Source organism: Loxodonta africana, chromosome 14, assembly GCF_030014295.1.
Source record: "Loxodonta africana isolate mLoxAfr1 chromosome 14, mLoxAfr1.hap2, whole genome shotgun sequence".
Lineage (NCBI taxonomy): Eukaryota > Metazoa > Chordata > Mammalia > Proboscidea > Elephantidae > Loxodonta > Loxodonta africana.
Genome location: NC_087355.1, coordinates 44915808 through 44935184, shown reverse-complemented (window position 1 = coordinate 44935184; position 19377 = coordinate 44915808). Strand labels below are relative to the sequence as shown.

At 43.6% G+C, this 19377-nt stretch overlaps 1 protein-coding gene across 2 annotated transcripts; it reads left to right on the top strand.

Moving 5' to 3' along the window:
* Window positions 1-3191: 3191 nt before the first annotated feature.
* GEM (GTP binding protein overexpressed in skeletal muscle) lies at window positions 3192-16002 on the top strand. Of its 2 annotated transcripts, none has more exons than XM_003408392.4 (5): window positions 3192-3293; window positions 4604-4934; window positions 12093-12169; window positions 12940-13144; window positions 14646-16002. In XM_003408392.4, the coding sequence occupies exons 2-5, from the start codon at window positions 4613-4615 to the stop codon at window positions 14921-14923; spliced, it is 882 nt and encodes a 293-aa protein (XP_003408440.2). In that variant the 5' UTR covers window positions 3192-3293; window positions 4604-4612; the 3' UTR covers window positions 14924-16002. The 2 variants fall into 2 exon arrangements, with proteins under 2 accessions (XP_003408440.2, XP_010586707.2); XM_010588405.3 differs by having other exon boundaries at window positions 3192-4340.
* Window positions 16003-19377: the final 3375 nt, after the last annotated feature.

The window sequence follows — 19377 nt, the reverse complement described above, 5'->3', positions numbered from 1 at the left end:
GGTTAAGCAGGCTGCTGCTAACTGAAAGGTTGGCAGTTCAAACCCACCCAGCTGCCGTGACCTAGTGATCTGCTCCTGTAAAGATTTTAGCCTAGAAAACCCTATGGGGCAGTTGTACTCTGTCACATGGAGTCACTATGAGTTGAAATTGACTCAAGGGCCCCTAAAAACAACAACAAAGAAAAGGAGTGGGCTAAGGTTGGGCTAGCCTGAGAACAGATCAGTGGTTAAGACTGTTGCCTCAGAGAACACAGCTCTGCCACCAAGTATCTCTGTGACCTTGGACAAGCTATTTAACCTTATTCCTCCGTATCACCATCCATAAAATGTTTCATTCGGTTGTAATCAGAATTAATTGAGATAAAACCAAAACAGAACAAAAAAACCTATTGCCGTCGAGTCGATTCTGACTCATAGCAACCATTATTCAATAAATTCTACTTATTTTTGTTGCTTCCTGTCTATGCTCTTGAGCTCTTCATTTTAGCTAGAACCTGAGGAAGCCTTCGAATGCCGGCAGAAAGAATATGGAGAGAATAATTCGTAGAACAAGAAACTACAATATTCTACCAATTTTTCCTCTTTAGAACTTGCCACTTGTCCAAATGCCCTGATCCCACCTTTTTCCTCCAGCTCCATATCCTCAGATGGTCCCAGTGAGACAGAATCCTGGACAAGGTAGCTGGGACTCTGCTGGATAAGATTTGGCTCTCACATTTGCTTTTTGTGTGGTGAACTGTGATTTTTCTCCAAATATCCACTCCAACTTAACTGCCATCCAGCTGAAACTTTCCTGAAGTCATTGCTTTTCTCATTTGCCTTTATCTGCTTCCTTTTGGGACAGCAAATTTAAAAAGTCAGATTCTTCTACTGGAGCACAACAGATAGTTGCTGTACTCACTCAGTTGGGGACTGAAAGCCCTTCCTCCAATCTTTAGAGTTTATTTTCTTTGGTGTGATAAACCAATGAAAAACAACTCATTATTTATATTGTGCAGACAGAGAATTAGGTTCTTATTAACCTGAAGAATGAGGTTCTTTATCAACAAGCAATAATAGAATTGAGAGAGCATATGATATGCATATGAACTCTGTTTTATTATTTTACTTTTCACCCCACAATGTTTCTATTGAGACCAGCTGACAGAGTAGGAAGCGCAGCACGGGAAAAGCACAGATAATTCTGAAAAGCAGAGCACTGATGAATTACTTTACATGTGTTTTACAATGCAGCCAGGGATATACTGTTGGAGTAAGTGAGAGTCTTTTTCTTTTTCTCTGTCTTTCTAGCTCTGTTTTTCTCTATCACTCTCTTTCTCTTTCTTTTTTTCTCCCTGTCCTCTCCTTTCCCCATTTCTGTAGACATCTCCTCCTGGTTAAGTCCAGAAGGAAAACTTGATGGAAGTAAAAGGCACCAGGTTCTAGTTCTAGCTCTGCCATTTATTAACAGAGTGGTCTTCATCTCTCTGGGTCTCAGCTTCCTTAGGTATAAGTAGAAGGTTGGGGCCAGGGCACCTGGGATTAGAGGAGCTCTAAATTTTCACTGGAGTTTCTGGTTGGTGCAAATGGTTAACGTGGTCAGTTGCTAACTGAAAGGTTGAAAGGTTGAGTTCACCCAGAGGTGCCGTGGAAGAAAGGCCTGGAGATCTACTTCTGAAAAAGCAGCCACTGAAAACCCTATGGAGCATAATTCTACTCTGATACACATGGGTCACCATGAGTTGGAGTCAGCTTGATGACAACTGTATTTTTTTGTTTTGTTTTGTTTGTTTTCATTACTCTGTGAATTCCACCCCCAAATACATCATCTGGGAAATGCCCATGTCCCCAGGAAGAAGTCATCAAAACCCTTTACCTGGCAGTGCAGGGCAAATAATCAGGCAAACCAGGTTTTAAATCCTGACCCTCCCACTTATGGGAGCTGTGTGACCTTGGGCAATTTCTCTGGCTGAGCATCATTTCATCATTTTCCATCTCCACAGAAAGGGGGATGCAATATATCCACCTTGGAGAACTGCGGGCAGAATTAAAGACCTAAGGGTCTTTACTGAGTACATAGGGTACTCAGTAAATGGTAGTACCCATTATCCTCAGGTTGATTTCGACTCATAGTAACTCTATAGAACAGAGTAGAACTGCCCCATAGGGTTTCCAAAGCTGTAATCTTCATGAAAGCAGTCTGGCACATCTTCCTCCCAGGGAAGAGCTGGTGGCTTCAAATTGCCCACCTTCCAGTTAGCAGCAGAGCTCCTTTGCCACTGTGCCACCAGGGCTCCTTAAATGGTAGTAGTTGGTGTTATTATCATCCTGCGTCCTTTATTCACAGGAGTCTCTCTCAGGCTCAGTGCTTCTCCCCATGGCTGGGAGGCACTGGCTCCATGCCTGAGGCCCAGCCTTAAGAGGGACCCTGGTCCAGAGATGCTGCTGATGGGGGACGGTGATCAAATTCCTGCACTGAGGAACCTCGGCACCCTGGCCCAGAGCAGGGGGCCGGCAACATTTAGCACAATCTGCTTGGATCCCAAATTAAGTTATTTTTCGAAACTGCCCTTTTCAAGGTCTTGTCCCTTCTCCTGCCCCTCTGTGGCCCCTTCTGTCTGGGTCCCGTCCAAACAAGGGAAACAGAGCAGTGTGGTGTTTCCACCTCCATCTCATCCTGAGAAAAGGTAACGGGGGGATGAAGAGGCTGTTTTCCTTGCATGAGGGGAGGCTAAAAACAAAAACAAAAAAAACAACCTCTGGCCACTCAAGGTGGCTGCAGCCAGCTCTAGGAGGCTAAAGTCTCCCTCACAGCAGGCTGATCCTGATGTTCTTGGCACAACTGGGCTTGCAACTCAAACCTGCCTCTCCCTCCATCCTTTATTTATCCCGACAGTTCTCAAGTGCTTTGCTGGGAACGGCGATTAAGCCGTACTTAATGTATTTTTCCATTTTCCTGTCTACATCTGGTAAAAATAAAAAGAAACGAAAAAGAGGAGACCCGGGGATGAACTATTATTATGTTTTAAAAGTGAGAGAGAGGAGGTCACATGTCTGCGAGTAACTGATTTAGTGTGAAGTGGCTGCAACTCGGAGTTTGCTGCAGAGCCGCCCCCTCCCGGCGGGGGCGCTGACGTCACGGAAAAGCCGGGCCTCGGGGCGGCGGGGCTCGCTATAAAGGCCGGGGCGCCGCGCGCGCGGCAGGCGGCGGAGCGCGGTCACGGCGAGCACCGTTCCCAGCGCGCTCCGGGATCGCGCCGCGGACGCACACACGGACGCCCACCCGGCTGACCCGGCTGACCCGGCCGTGCCAAGTAAGCAGGGGGCGGCCGGGGAGGGGCTCTCCCAACTCCGCAGGGAGTTAGGGGGAGAAGTTCCGCAGAACTTGGAAGTTGAGAAAAGAGCCTGGGCTGTGCTCTCGGCGCTCAGGTTTTCTGGCAGCGAGCAGAGTTTAAGGTGCAAAGGCTGCCGCTTCTCGTCAGCAGGTTCCTTGGTTCCCTTCTGTAGGACGGTCACCTCCTACAGCGTCTATGTCAGATGGCAGCGCTCAATGACACTTTATGCTTTTGTTGTTTGAATGCAAGCCTGCCACCCAAGGCGCTGCTTTCACCAGCCAGCCATCCTGTTTAGTGGCCGAGGTGTTGGGGTGCGGGTGTGAGCGGAGATGGAATGTGTGTATTTCTCACCAGGTAGCGGGGAACAGACTCCACGTAGGGGGGAGGGAGTCGCTCAAAGGGGAAGTTGTAGCCAAATTGTCGAATGTCATTTAGGAGAGTCTTCGGACTTCTGATTTGCATCAAGAAGGTGGAAATCTGAGTGAAATGAAGGAACTCTCAGAGCCGACGCGGTTTACTAAGAGTGGATGGAGCATTTTCTCTGCAAATCTGTTAGGTCTCAACGTGGCCAGGTCATTTCCGTGCCAGAATGACGAGGCTTGGGCTGAGATGTTTTAAATGGGATTTCTGTGGTCAGGAGGGCAGAGCTGGGACAACCTCAAACAGAGATTCCCTCGTCCCCAAATAATAGCCTAGTCAGGGGGCTGGACAGCATCAAGGCAACTTTACTAAACATGGAAGTTCCAATAAGTGCGTGTCCAGTCCAGGCGGGGAGAGTGACGTCATTGCCACGTGTTTCCCACCAAGGCACAAAAGCCTGCTGGACGCCGGGTGCAATTAAGAGCCCTGTTTAGACAAGAGCCGTTAACCTGGCCCGCTGGTGTCCAGCTCCATTAACTTGTTGCTTTTCAAACCTTAGCTGGAGGCTGTTGGCTCCTTCTGGCTGCTTCTGTGCCTGCTCTGAGCGGGGATCCCAAGGCTTCTCTGAGGATGGAGGAAGCCCGGGGCCAGTGGGGACTGATAAGGGTATTTTTTTTCTCTTTTCAAAAATGACATTCTAGAAAGCCTGCCTGAGGAGCTGGTTACTAATAGTGAGGAGTGTTTTGTGTATGTGTCCAGTTGAAAGCCTGGCTGGTTTGGGGTTTGGGACTGATTCACTGGTATTTCTCATATTAGGGATACTCATTTCTTACCTCATCTAATAAAATGCCATTGATGACCGAGCTTGTGTTTGAGTCCCCTGAGCTCATGCTTACTAATGCTGTCATCTTGGCCACTCTGCTCTCCAGGACCCAACGATGACTCTGAATAATGTCACCCTGCGCCAGGGCACTGTGGGCAGCCAGCCGCAGCAGCAGCGCTGGAGCATCCCGGCCGATGGCAGGCATTTGATGGTCCAGAAGGAGCCCCACCACCACAACCGTCACTCTGCTAACCCCGAGGACCACTGCCGCCGTAGCTGGTCCTCTGACTCCACAGACTCAGTCATCTCCTCCGAGTCAGGGAACACCTACTACCGGGTGGTGCTCATGGGGGAGCAGGGGGTGGGCAAGTCCACTCTGGCCAACATCTTTGCAGGTGTGCACGACAGTATGGACAGCGACTGCGACGTGCTGGGAGGTAGGTGGTCTGTCCATCCGCAGTGGTCCAGGCAGAGAGAGTGAGCGTTATTTTTCTGCAGAGTTGGGAGCTGAGATTATGCGTTTTCTTGGTGCTAGTTGGGGAGCTGAGTCCTCAGCAAAACCCTGGCACAGGACTTCGGGCAAGCAAATGAGAATGCTTGTAGACAAAGATCAGAATCTCTTGAGCCTGGGCCAGATAGCGAATTTCTTAGATTCCAACTCTTAAGGGGCTGGGGTAGCTGATTAAAGAGGGCAGAGCAAGAGGGTCAGGGTCGAACTGCTCACTTGACTTTGATCTGGACTGGCTCTCTCCCTTTCCTTGCCTTCGTCCTTCCCCGAGTGTTTGTTTTGAAAAGCGTTCTGCACGCCTTGGAGGAGGATGGACTGTGGTGAAGGTGAGGTCTCCCTATGCCTATGCCCGAGGGGCACCTTCTTCCAGGAGTTCAAGTACAGGCACAGCCTTGTTTCCATGGTGATAACTAAACCAAACCAATCTGAAAAACTGTGAGGATGGTGTCATTAGTGCTTTTTCCACCAATATTAGAGTCTTTTGAGGGTGTAAAATAGGTCAAAGTCTGTACTTGAAATAGTGCAATAATTTTTTTAAATTTGAAGAATGATACTGTAAATACTTCGCATGTATGGAGTGTTAGAGCCTTACAGTTTTTCCAAAACAGTTTTCCCTGTATAATCTCATTTAGGTATTTATTTTTACTGTTTATAAAACTAGTGTGAGGTGGCATTAGCTCATAAATAGATGTAGTCTTCAACTACGTGTAAAATACAGCCCTATATTTTGAGAAGTAATACGCGGATCCTAATTGCCAATGGTATTCGTACAGCGTCTTTCTGCCACAGAGTCAGAATCTTAGCAGGCATGGCCAGGGTATCACATGCCCCTATTTACAGCTGTAGAAATGAAGTCCAGTGTTTGCCCAAGTCATATGGTCTGTCAGTCCTTTCAATTGCGACTCACAACTGAATCACAGGTTCCTCCAGTAGGAAGATACCTTAGTGATGACTCACTTGAACCCTCCACTTAATGCATACGAGCCCTACTCCTCACTGCCAACATTTTATTCTTGTTCAACTAAACGTCTTATTCTTCTTGACTATGTTCAGTGTCAGGGAGTTCACTACTTCTTGAGGCAGCTCAGACAACTGGGGCGTTAAGTGATGACTCATCGATGTCACATTGATTTCTCTCCTCACTTCCGGAATCTCAGGGACTGTAGCTAAACCAAGAGCCAAGGGAGAAATAGGGCCAGTATTGGACAATTTGAACCTCTCTTTCTTTACAAAGGCTGAGGGGTGGCTGTTCCTAGAAAAAGAGGAAAGGGAGGAAGGAACTAACTTTTAGAATAATCATTTGCAATAAAGAGGCGCTTTTGATTTTTTTTTTCTATTGATGTTCACAAAATTCCTGTACTCATATAAGTAAACTGAGTCTCAGAGAGGCCAAGTGACTTGTCTAGAATCACCCAGTGGTGAAGCTGGGATTAGAATTTGGGACTTTAGCATCTTAGCTCAGTGCTTTTCTCATTCTGTCATTTATAGGACACTTCTATATGCCAGACACTGTGCTGTATACTTCCCACATTTATTTTTGAGAACACAAAAATTGAACCAATTTGGTACTGATACCCCATTTTACAGGTAAAGAAATGGAGGCTTACAAAGTCAAGTGACTCTCCCAGGGTGAAAAAGCTAGCACATGGTATGAGCAGGATTCAAATCTAGTTGTATTTGACCCAAATTTTGTGATCTTTCACTGTACTGTGCACCCCAGGTCTAGCTCCCAAACACTGTTAAATACTGTAGCCATTTGGTTGGCATCAACCACATGCCTGGCTCTGTGCTAGGCTCTGCAGTACACAGTGATGGATAGGTACAGTCTTTCTTAGCAAGGAGCTCAGTGTCAGGGGCAATAATTCAGAGCAGGGTAAAATTAATAAGTATCTTGAGAAGTAACAATATAGTGCTTTGGAGGTTGAGATAAGGAAGACATCACCCAAGAGGTTTTTTTTTTTGAGGGAGAAATTGAAAAAGTTAATGGATAGTAGGCTTTTAAAAATGTTTTTTGATTAGAATGGAGTGGTGTCTATCCAGAGGGTGGTATCCCAATAGGCATAGAGTGTTAAGAAGGCCAACTCATACCTAGAATTTGGAAAGACAAGCTTGTATATTTGGGAAATTTCTTTGTGTAATTAGAGAGAGAAAGGGAAATAGAATGCCTTATCTCAAACAGAATCTTTGACAATGAGAAACTTCTCTGGTAACCCGTCCAATCCAATGTGTCCTGTTGAGTAACTTAATTTATACCATCTAAAAAAATTAAAAAAAAAAAATTTTTTTTTTTTTAGGATTACATCCCTTATCTGAAGGCAGCTGTTGGAATCACTGGTTTGTGTTTCCCAAGGGGAAGGTTTAGCTTTTCCAAGGCATGCCCCACATTGTTTTTTTCTGGCATTACCCATAAGAAAAAAAAAAATCTATGTAATATTCTTGTTAGTATTTCTCTTAATAAAGATGGATGTTATTACAGTTATATTGCAATAATCTTATGACTGTCTGCTACACACTTAATGTTGTTCCTTCATTCATTCATCCTTAAACAATTACTGAACAACTAGCATGAGGCTCCTTCCCTAAAGATGCTCAAAGTATGCAGTGACGATCAGGTATATACCAACTACCAATCAAGGTGGAGTGTGATAAGACCCTTGAAAGAGATACAAAAAGGATGTTCTAGGAATTCAGAGGAGAAAAGATTCCTTCTGGCTGTGGGAGTCAGAAAAGGCTTTAGGCAAGAGGTGGTCTCTGAGCTGCATCCCAAGGCCAACCAGGATTTGGAAGCCCTCAGTTAGGGAAGAAGGCGCTCCACACAAACACTGACTGGGAGCACTGGACTTGGAGACTGATGATGTGTGTTTGAACTTCAGCTCTGACATTGACTTAGCTGGGTGCCCTTGGGCAAACTACTCTTCCTCCTCAGGCTTCTTAATTAGTAAAATAGGAATAATATCTGCTTCGTAGAATGTTATGGTGGCACAGTGGTTAAGTGCTTGGCTACTAACCAAAAGGTTGGTGGTTCAAACCCACCAACCTCTCTGCAGGAGAAAAATGTGGCAGTCTGCTTCCGTAATGATTACAGCCTTGGAAGCCCCACGGGAGAGTTCTACACTGTCCCATAAGGTCGCTATGAGCCTAAATCGACTCGATGGCAGCGGGTTTTTTGTTCATTTTGTTTTGTTTTTGAGGGCTAAAGGAAATAGATAACATACATTTAGCATATAGCATAGTACCTGGCACATAGTAAATGCAGACTAAACATTAGTTAGAGCTGATTCTGAATCTACCGTTTCCTTTCCGTGTGTTTTATCTTCGAAACCTCTCAAGTTTCATTGCTTTAGGCCTCCACCCACTCTGGTCACTCTTGGCTGGGGCCCTCTGAGACACGCAGAGGAGATGTAAGCCACTAGAGGAGAGGATGGCATTCCCAGAGCAAGTGCTTCTTCCAGGGTCCCTTGGACTATGAATGCTGAAAACAGTTCAAGGTTTGGGGGAGAGGGATGCTGGAGGTTCTGAATTTTTGAGTGGCTGCAGGGTCCATTTCCAGCATATGAGAGAGCTCCTGTCTGGCTTCCACACACAGCCCTGAGCTGGTCTTGGGCTGTGTGTGTGGGGAGGGGACTCCAAACACAAAGGGAATCAGATGAACAAAGACAAGCAGAGGTAAGCTAGCCCAGGGAAAATGGCTACGGACCACGATCACTCAGAGCCTCTCTCCGCGCCATCAGGATGATCCCTCTTGCTGTGGAGGGGATGCACACCCTGCCCCCCCCAGGCGTCCATCTAAAGCATGGAAGGTGTGAGGATGGCCCAGGCTACTGGAAACCCCAAAGACCCATAGGCCTCAAACCTTTCTCCACAAACCTTAATCAGTTGTCATTGAGTCAGCTCTGACTTGTGGCAGTCTGTTTTGTGTCAGGGTAGAACTGTGCTCCCTAGGGTTTTCAACGGGTGATTTTTCAGAAGTAGATTGTCAGGCCTTTCCTTTGAGGCACCTCTGGGTGAACATGAACCGCCAACCTTTCTGTTAGCAGCTGAGCTCAGTTAACCGGTTGCATTACCCAAGGACTCCCCCCAAACCTTAACCCAGAGCAAATTTCAAAGAGCTCTTAGAGTTTCTTATTTTATTTTCCCTCTTAGTACCTGATTAGCACTTTGAAAGGCTGAAAGGTGAGTGACGAAGGAAGAAAAACCTAGCTTTCTTTTGTTACCCGTAGGCTTATCCCTGGTAAGTTGAAGGCCTCAAAGGGAGGCAATGTGTGTTTGAAGAATCCTTGGGGCACACTGCCAGAGGCAATATATAAACCCTGGTGCCACATGGATGAAACAGGGTGGAGATGCATTGTGTTAGGCTCCTGGTTCTGAGCACAGTGATTTGTAGGTTGAGGTTAATGCCAGACAGGAAGCTTCCAGAATGGCAAAGCATTTTGATTCTGCTTTCGTGGCTATAATCCATAATCTTTTTCTCTAGGTATGTTCTCATGTCCCTTAAACCAAGAGAAAGTTTGAGTCGCCTTTTTTCCGTAGTTATTGGATGCATGCAGTATGTTTCTATCTGAACTGCTTGGGATTCGAGTGATTCCCTTGCACCTGCTCCTTTTAGCTGCCTTTGGGTGGGAAGTGGAGGGCTGAGGGTAGAGCAGGTGGTTTATTGTAAGAGTTTTCTGAGCGTGAGAAGTGGTTTCAGAAAAGAGATTAAAAACTATGGTTTTCAGTAGGGGTCAGTGAGCCCCTTGATTTGTGCTGCCCAGGCTCTACTGATTTGCATACAGTTGTATAAATTTGCATATTGAGGTTATGAGGCCCTACCTTCCACTAAATCAAAGAGGGTGTCCCACTGTGAGCTCATCCATGCTGTATTTTTGTGGACACAGCACACATTCTGGGCATTAACAGATTTTTAATCCAATCAGTGGGAAGCAATTACCATTGATGAAAAGCATGACCCTTTAAGAGGTGGGGGACCTGAGAGAAAGACCCAGCCATCTGTATACTTAATGGTAGTTAACTTTCTTCTCATTTGTCCACTTCTTCCCTCCTGATTGTTCCAGTCCCAAGATGAAAAAACATTAAACAGAAGTATTGCTTTTCATAAACTCCTCACTACTGTAAAACAAGAGATGTCCTGGTTCCTCCAACATAGTACTCTCAAACTAGGATTTACCTATAGTAGGAAATGCCAGATTTAGTAAGAACCAGCTTCCTCCCTCTGAAGAAGTGATGATGATAGCTAATGTTTGTTGAGTTTCTACTTTGTGCTCAACATACGTCACAGAGCCCTGAAGGGTAGATACTATTATTAATATCATTTCACAGATGAAAAAACTGAGGCTAGAGAGTTTAGGTAAGTGGCCCAGAATAAAGAATAAAGGATGTTTTCTTGTGCCAACAGCCACTATGATATATTTATCATTGATTGATTGATTCATTCATTCATGGAATACTTATTTGAGCACCTGCAGTATACCAGGCATTGTCCTGGGTCCTGGGGGATATAGCAGTAAACACCAAAACCAAAAACTTGTTGCTGTCGAGTCAATTCCGACTCACAGTGACCCTGTAGTACAGAGTAGAGCTGCCCCATAGAGTTTCCAAGGAGGGCCTGGTAGATTGAAACTGCACACTTTTTGGTTAGCAGCCGTAGCTCTTCACCACCACCACCACCACCACCAGGGTTTCTGGGAGCAGTAAGCAACACAGATGCAAATCTCTGCCTTAATGCTTGGGAGGAGGGGCAGAGGCACAGAAAATAATAAAATAAGTAAATGTACAGTGTGCTAGATGGTGATAAGTGCAATGAAGCAAAATAAAACAAAGATGGAGAGTAAGGAATATGAGGGAGGGAAGAGCTACTGGGATTTTAAATAGGTAGTTGGCAAAGGCCTCACCAGGAAACAGTAAGGAAGCAAGCCTTGCAGATATCGGAGGGAAGAGAGTCCAGGCAAAAGGAACAGCAAGGAAAAAGATAAAAATCATTAAGAAAATCATAGCTTTTAAATGCTAAATCTCATTGTGAAACACAAAATCCCATTGCGAAAATAGAAGGAGTGTGGATGAATTCAACTGCATGGGGTGGATGGGAATCCCTCTTGTAGAAATCCCAGTATTCCCATCTCTTCCCCAACCGCACCCATCACTGATATTTCTGGGCTGGAGCTGCTCTGGCCTGCCGTACTGCGTTCACCCTTCACCTACATGCAGTGTGCACTTAAGTGCAGGGAAGAAAGTTTCCATTACCAAGTAGAGCTGGAGACTGCACTTCTGCTGTGCTCAAGATGGAAAAACTAGCCCGTTTATGCCTAGGGAACTGCATTCTTTGAGGAAGAAAACTTCAGCCTAAAGTAAGGACAGTTTCAGGATTTTTTTTTTCCTTGCGCTTCTCCAAAGAGGAGAAATGTTTCCCAGCTCAAAGCTCCTGAAATTACCAGTGACTGTGCAGTAATCAGAGCCCTGGTGGTGCAGTGGTTAAGAGCAAAAGGTCAGCAGTTCGAATGCACCAGCCCTCCATGGAAACCCTTTGGTGGCAGTACTGTGTCTTACAGGGTTGCTACGAGTCGTAATTGACTTGATGGCAACGGGTTTGGTTTTTAGTTTGTTCAGTAATCATCCCACTGAAAGTTACAAGGGAGAGATGAATTTCCACAGGAGGCTTATGGAAACAGGGCTTCTAGCTCCCCTGGACAGTTAATGTTTTCTTATAGCATCACCCATTGAATCTGAGTCACAAACTCTTAAGCGTGTTTGTTTATCCTCACAGATGGCTTCCTATATAAAATGGCCAGGAGTGATGAAAACAATTGCCTTTCAGTTCAGGTTGTTTATGATTCACAGGAGACATAGGTGTGCTGCTTAGGACGTACTGGAGGAATATATATAGAATGCTGTTGAAGGTGATAAAAAAGAGTAATGTATCTTAATGAATATCTGTATACTTACATAATTAATTGCGTATTTGGTGAGTTTAATTTTCTATACAAAAAATAAATTTTCTCCATTATGCTGAGCATACTTTTCTACACGGTCTTCTTATGTGAAACTGCTACGTGTTTGCCTGACTCCCATATCTCTGTTCTTTCTTTTCTAGAAGATACATATGAGCGAACCCTGATTGTTGATGGAGAAAGCGCAACAGTTATACTCCTGGACATGTGGGAAAATAAGGTATACAGAGCCTGCAGCTGTCTGCGAATTCCTGCAGGGCCCCCCAGCAGGCTGCGTGGTGGAAGGGTGACCTTACCATGTAAACATGATGTTCCAGATGAAGTGGGAGCGTTTTCTCGATTTAAAGCATTTACTCCTGAAGAATGAGACTGTTTTAAGGAACAAGTCATTCACAAATGAGCTCTGAATAACAAGCAGGCTGCAGTGATTTTCTCTTGGTTCTATTCAAAACTACACAGAAGTACATTTGTTTTGGGGGAAAGTGTAGACAGGTGTGGATGATTATTTTCAACTTCATAAAACCATCTTATACAAAGTTGACGTAATCTTCGATATATGCTCTTTAAAGATTTAGGGCTTCTGAGTGTATATGCTTGCCTTTCTATTTATTGAGAGCTCTCCTATTCTCACAAAAGGATTCGTAATTCATCACTTAGGAAAGGCAAAAAGGAGTTTTGGGGACCTCAGAAAGGTCTCGTTTTCAGTAATTAAGATAGAAGTTGGGAATATTGTTTAGCAGAGCAGTTGTGTAATTTGTCAACTTGAACTGTGGGAGAAATTGGAAAGTAACATCTTTTTTTCACAAGTATACAGGCTGCCAATCTTTGCAGCCACCAGACATCTTGTGAGCATGGAAGACAGATACAGTTTGGGGAGTTGGCAAGCAGTTTTTTTCTTTCTCTTACGTGCAAGGGTATTGTTTCTTTTCAAAAGCATGCCTCATTTGCCTGGTTAGCCTGAGCTCATGGAAGATCTTCTCATTTCATTAGGGAGAGAATGAATGGCTCCAAGACCACTGCATGCAAGTCGGGGATGCCTACCTGATCGTCTACTCCATCACAGACCGCGCCAGCTTTGAGAAGGCATCAGAGCTGCGGATCCAGCTCCGCAGGGCCCGGCAGGCAGAGGACATTCCTATCATCCTGGTTGGCAACAAAAGTGACCTGGTGCGGTGCAGGGAAGTGTCGGTATCAGGTAAGAGGAGTGGTGCCAATACCATAGCGACAATCTCTGGAGCACCTGCATGTTCCTTCTCACAGGTGCTATTACCTTATTCTTCATGAGGCTGGAACCAGGGACCCATTAAAATGCTACATGGAGTTTTATGTTTAGCTCTGAGACCCTCATTTCTCCATAAATCATCTCCATTCTGGATGATGCTCTCTTGTCCACCTGGTCTACCTGCTGAATCCCAATTGCCCTACTTCCAAGGGCTTCTCTGGAATTTCTTTAGGGATAAAATCATGCTCAGGGCCTTGTTGGCAGCCTCCAATCTTTTCTCCTTGTTCTCCAGGAAGTTCCCAAAATTTTGGGTAAACAAAAGTAGTATTTTCATGCAAGAAGGATGGGGAATGCTGATTTAAGGAAACTGTGAGAAAGAGTTTCATTGGAAATACGAATTTTACTCTGGCTGCCTCTTGTCCCTGTGGACCCAAGAAACAACCCACCATACTCCCCCTAAATACCAGTTAAGGCATCAGTCTGATGGTGTCTCATACACTTTCTCATAACTTAGTTTAGGAATAATTCATATTTGCTTCATGGGCACCCAAATGCTTTTAGGACCCTTGAGATTTGATTAGCCTAATACAGATTTAGTCCCTGGTACAATTGTAAAAAATAAACTACTGTATATCTGGGAAGAGAAACCGTGATAAGGACCTAAATATACACAACTTACTAAATATACACAACTAACTTGGGAATATCTTACTCTTAGGAAATAGCTGTCTATGGTAATCTTTTTTTCCAAATGAAAACATGGACACGTGGTCTTTGAACATGATGAAATATTTGAAATTGAAACTGTTCCAGAAAAGCTTCTTTGTATAATATACTAACTGTATTATACATGTGTAAAATCCTCAAAAATTTTTCAAAATATCTCATCACAGTTTGTTTTCATTTTTTGAAGAGAAGTCCGTAGTGGTAGAATTCTTATTTTCAGCCCAGGGATCTGAGTCAGGATGGAGTTAAGAATTTGGGCTTGAGAATTAAGCAGGCTTGGATATAAATCTGCCACTTACAGGCTTTGTCAACTTCCTCCAGCTTTTAAATGAGCCCCCTCCATTTCTTCATCTCTCTGTTAGTGATAATACATATTTTTCAAGACTGTGGTGGATGTTAAAAAAGTTTATAAAGCACTTAACCCGGTTCTGGCACGAAGTAAACCTGCAATAAGTTAAGGTTATGGTTTTTATTGTTATAATTAATGTCACTACATTTAATGCAATTGGACTTTCACCCAGTGAATTTGTGGTGGACCAGATCTAAAAGCCATCTGTCCTGTTTCCAGGGATCCCTTCGTGAGATTCTGTGCTTCTGCTTATGCCCTGGGACAACCTGTGGCTTCCTGTATCCATAGCAAATATGACAGAACAATTTTAAATTGGAAATTATCTAGTCTGGCTGTGTACTGTGTAGGATCATACTCTGCAGCCCCTCTGACATCCTTCTCCCTTTCTTTCCTGTCCAGAAGGGAGAGCATGTGCTGTGGTGTTCGACTGCAAGTTCATCGAGACCTCTGCAGCTGTCCAGCACAACGTGAAGGAGCTGTTTGAGGGCATCGTGCGGCAGGTCCGCCTTCGGCGTGATAGCAAGGAGAAGAATGAGCGAAGGCTGGCCTACCAGAAAAGGAGGGAGAGCATACCCAGGAAAGCCAGGCGCTTCTGGGGCAAGATTGTGGCCAAAAACAACAAGAATATGGCCTTCAAGCTCAAGTCCAAGTCTTGCCATGACCTCTCTGTGCTCTAGGTGCCCAGAGTCACATCACCCAGATGTTCTCCTGGATGGACATCTCTGAAGGCCGTTAGGACTGATAATCTATATTAGATTGGATACTTAGGTATTGTTAGATGTGGCTTCCCCCACTGCAGTTGGGAATTAACGTGTTAGCCTCATGGACAACATAATGCATGGGAAATGAAAGATCTTTGTGAAGAGTCAGTATTTATTCACAGGAAAATCCTTGTCTTTGCTACTTGAACATCCAAGACTCCCCCGAGGACATGTTTGGTGTTCACATGTGTTTCCTCTCTCCTTTGGACAGTAGAGAATTGAAGCCTACAAAAGAATGCCTAGAACAAGAACTTTCCATTATTAAAGTTTGCCCCGTGTTCTCATATGTGTATTTGAGGCTAGCGGGTCATAGGAAAGCCAACAAGGGTTTATTCAAAGGAGGGAGAGCTTTCTGTGTACCTTGTATTCTCCATGGAGCTAGAATTGTAGAACTGGGCTCATCGTGATCGTGATTATTATTGCTCCATAAAGCTGTGAAGAGAAATGATGGACCTTGCTGGAAACTAAAGCTTAGCACACAGTTCTTGTTCAGTGCCCACGCTTGGGAATCCAGACGTTTGTAGAATTGGGAACTGACTGTATTTACAATTTATGGGTTCAAAAATTATATCTTTACTTATGTGTCTTTTTTTTTTACTTAGGGGAAAATTATTTTAATCAAATTCTACTTAGTGAAACCACCTTTTATGTTTCTTTATTTTTGAAATCACAAAGCCATCAGAAATATTTTAAAAATCTGAATTATTGATAACCTGAAGTGCAAAATGCCAAATTTTTAAATATAATCAGTGGTCTGAATTTTTATGAAACATATAAATACTTCTGTACTTTGGGTTGACCCTTGTATGCCACAGCTCTGCTCTATTATTATTCTGCAAAATAGTAACCATTTTAATATTTGATAAAGTATATTTATGAACATATTTCTTAATAAGGAAGATGTCCATTTTATTACCATTTTCTATATTTTTCAGAATATACAAGTTTTTACCTATATGTCTTATAATAAAAGAAATAAAATCTTTGGAAAAAAAGGCATTCTTAAGTGTTATTCCACCTCAAACAAAATAATTATGATTAATGTTGCTTTTAGAGCAAGCATAAGGTGAAGGACATCTATTATTTTCTTTTTCATTATCTGTTTTAAAGAGTATCTATCCCCAACATCTCATCCTTTGGAACCATGATTCACAGTAATGCTATTATTTTGGGCTGATACAGTTGGGAAGTATTTGGGGTCATCTAAAAGCTAAGTTACAGTAATGGCCAGATCTTTTGCTTTGGCCTGGCACATTCCTGACTGGACAGATGGGCCTACATTTGTTCTCTGAAGGCTCACTGTCTTTAGCTTGACTAAAGCTTTGGAGGAAATTATAAAAGATTAGAAAAAAAAAAAAAAATGGAAATGAGTGATTTTTATTCAGCCTGAGATCTAGCCAGTCAGGGTTTTAACCAAATCCTCCTCTCTGATGCTAATACATTTGACATTACTTGCATGGCATTAACCCTGTTGTTGAAGTGAAACTTGCTGGTGTTCCCCTTTCAAGTCTTCTCTGGCCCCTACCTGCACTGTTTTTCACCGTCATCTCGCTATCTTTCTGAGTTTGTAATCAGACATGCACTAATGGTGACAATCATGGGGCCTCACATATTGCTAAAGTGACACAGCTTGAAAAGGTTCCTGACTGCTGTGTTGAGTTGGCTTCTTCCCCTCCTTTCCCCAGGTTGAAAGCAGAGATTCCCATTCCTGAGCACTTGGCATCTTTGAATTGCTCAAGAGGGCGGTACAGGGAGGTGCTAAAAGCAAGGCTTCAGGTTGCAGTCCTGTTCTTCAGTCTTGACTGTGCTCTTCAACATCAGTGTATCCTTGCAGCAGTCCAAGGTTAAACCTTTTAAAAAAATATTTTATTGTAGTTTTGGTGAAAGTATACACAGCAAAACAGGTTCCTGTTCAATAATTAGTACTAATGCTCAGAGACACTGATGACATTCTTCACATTGTGTCAACATTCTGATTATTCTAGTTGTTCCATTCCCATTAATCTAGCCTCCCTCCCCCACTCCCTGCCCCCAACATTTTCATCCATACTTTAAAGTAACTGTTGTCTGTTTGGTCTCATATAGATAACTTTTTAAAAGAGCCCAGTACTCAAGGGTGATATTCTTTACTTTTTGAACTAAACTGCTAGTTAGTTAAAACATGACTTTAGGGGAAAGTTTTTGTTTAAGGTTTAAAAACTATCGCAGGGCAATAGTCTTTCATTAAGAAAAAAGGTTAAACCTTTCTAACCATCAGTTTTCTCATCTGCAGAATGGGATTGCTAACAGTACCTTGTAAGGTTGTTGTGAGATTAAAGTTTTAGTCTGCCGTGTAGTAGGAGCCCAAGAGATTTTTGTTACCATCGTCGTACATCTTCTATTCTGCATAAATTAGTGTTGTATATCTGTCTCCCTTATCTGAAAGGAAACTCCTTCAAATCAGGGATCGCTACTTATTTTCCTTTTTCTTCATCTTGAGTACAGTGCCTTGCATATATTGGGACTTCGTAGCTGTTTCTTCTTGAATTTAATAGATGGCCCCATGAGGTTGACAGGCCATTTTTTAACCACCCTCTCATCCCTTAGTAAGTACTAATTTTCTTTGGTCGCAATGGATTTACCTATCCTTGATATTTCATGTAAGTGGGATCATAAAATATTTGTCCTTTTGTGTCTGGCTTATTTCACTCAGCATAATGTTGTGGCATGTGTCAGGACTTCATTTCTCTTTTTGGCTGAATAATATTCCATTGTATGTATGCACCACATTTTGTTTATCCATTCATCTGTTGATGGACGCCTGGTTTGTTTCCAACTTTTGGCTATTATGAATAGTGTTGCAGCAAACATTGGTGTACTTGTGACAGGCCCTTTTACAGCAAAAAAGTTTTTTGATGGGGGGGTTAGTGGCTTGTCCAAATTTGTTCAGATGTTAAGTGTCTGGGCTGGGACTGGAGACAAGATGTGACTCCTAGTTATCTGCATTTGTAGTGTTCAATACTGGTTCTTATGAACACACAGCCCTTTTCATCCCATGTACCACCACCACACACACCACACAGACACATACAATGATAAACATGACACGCATACAACACACATGCAGCAGATACACCCGGCACTCCACACCCCCCCTCACATCACAGACATGCATACCCACGCATACCACAGACACACAGAATGCACACATCACAGCCCACACAGACCTTCGACGCCCCCCACATACCTCCTCACCACAACACGCATTCTATGCATACACTCACACACACATTCTTTGTTCACACTATTCTCTGTGCTCAGGATTTAACCTTCCTCGTCACTCATTTCAGACCTTCCCAGTCAAATGGCCACAGATCCCAAGCACCCCAGGCTTCTCAGTGTGTTTAGCATGTGGCCTAGGCTCCCTCAGCTTGACCCAGGGCAGGACAATGCAGGCTGCACTTCAACCTGAGAGGCTTTTTCATTAAGAAGCACAGCTCTGGAGTTAGACAGACCTGGCTTTGAATCTGGTTTCATCACTTACTACTTGTGTGACCAAGAGTAAGTGCTTTATGGTTGCAGAGTGACAATAATAATAATGCCTACCTCATAGGGTTGTAGTGAAGATGACGTGAGACCTGCAAAAAAAGTGAGGGATTATCCCAGGGACGATTCTGACTGCTCTAACAGCTTTCATGCCTTCACTTATGCATTCTTCAAATGTTAATTGACACCCCAGGCACTGTTGGGTGCAGGGAATACAGTGATGACTAAGACATTGCCCTCATCATCAGAGACCTTGAATGTAATAAACTGGACTGACCGGAAAAGTCATAGAAGGTGGCATTGAAGGTAAGAAGCAAATGAAGAAATTGTGGGAGGATTATACCTGGAAGGGGCTGGGTTTGCTGCCATTAGATAAACTTCGAAGAAGGAAAAAATATTATAAAATGATTGGATTAGATAGTGAAAAGTAAATTCAACTATATATTAAAATTTCATTTTGGGTAAGTGGGAGTATTAGAGAAAGGTTGCTTTTTAAAATCCCACATATTTGCTTACTAGTACATTAACTATACAACACAGAGAAGGAGGCGGGTGAGCAACTGTTAATTCATTTGGCCAAATTTATGGAGCTCCTGCTTGTACAAAGTGCTGTGGAGAATACAAGGTGGAAGAAGGCAGTTTTGCCTTTAGAAGCTTATGACATAGTCAACAGTGGTGGCAAGTGGGGACAGTGGTGACTAAAGACAGGTAGGTGCACAAACACAAAAATAAATAAGAATATGGTGTGGAATGTAATAAGGGCCATTGGAGACATCTGAACTAAGGCAATTGGAGCCTAAGTGGGAGAAAGAATTCCATGCTTGGCTGGTGCAATCATGGATGTC

What these genes read in the sequence shown, in the direction of transcription:
- GEM (XM_010588405.3), top strand. Translation starts at nt 4,305, where the DNA reads ATGGAGGAAGCCCGGGGCCAGTGGGGACTGATAAGG. An exon ending in GCCAGTGGGGACTGATAAGG is followed by an intron (nt 4,341 to 4,603) that starts GTATTTTTTTTC and finishes TCTGCTCTCCAG; the next exon opens with GACCCAACGATGACTCTGAA. An exon ending in CAGGGAAGTGTCGGTATCAG is followed by an intron (nt 13,145 to 14,645) that starts GTAAGAGGAGTG and finishes TTTCCTGTCCAG; the next exon opens with AAGGGAGAGCATGTGCTGTG.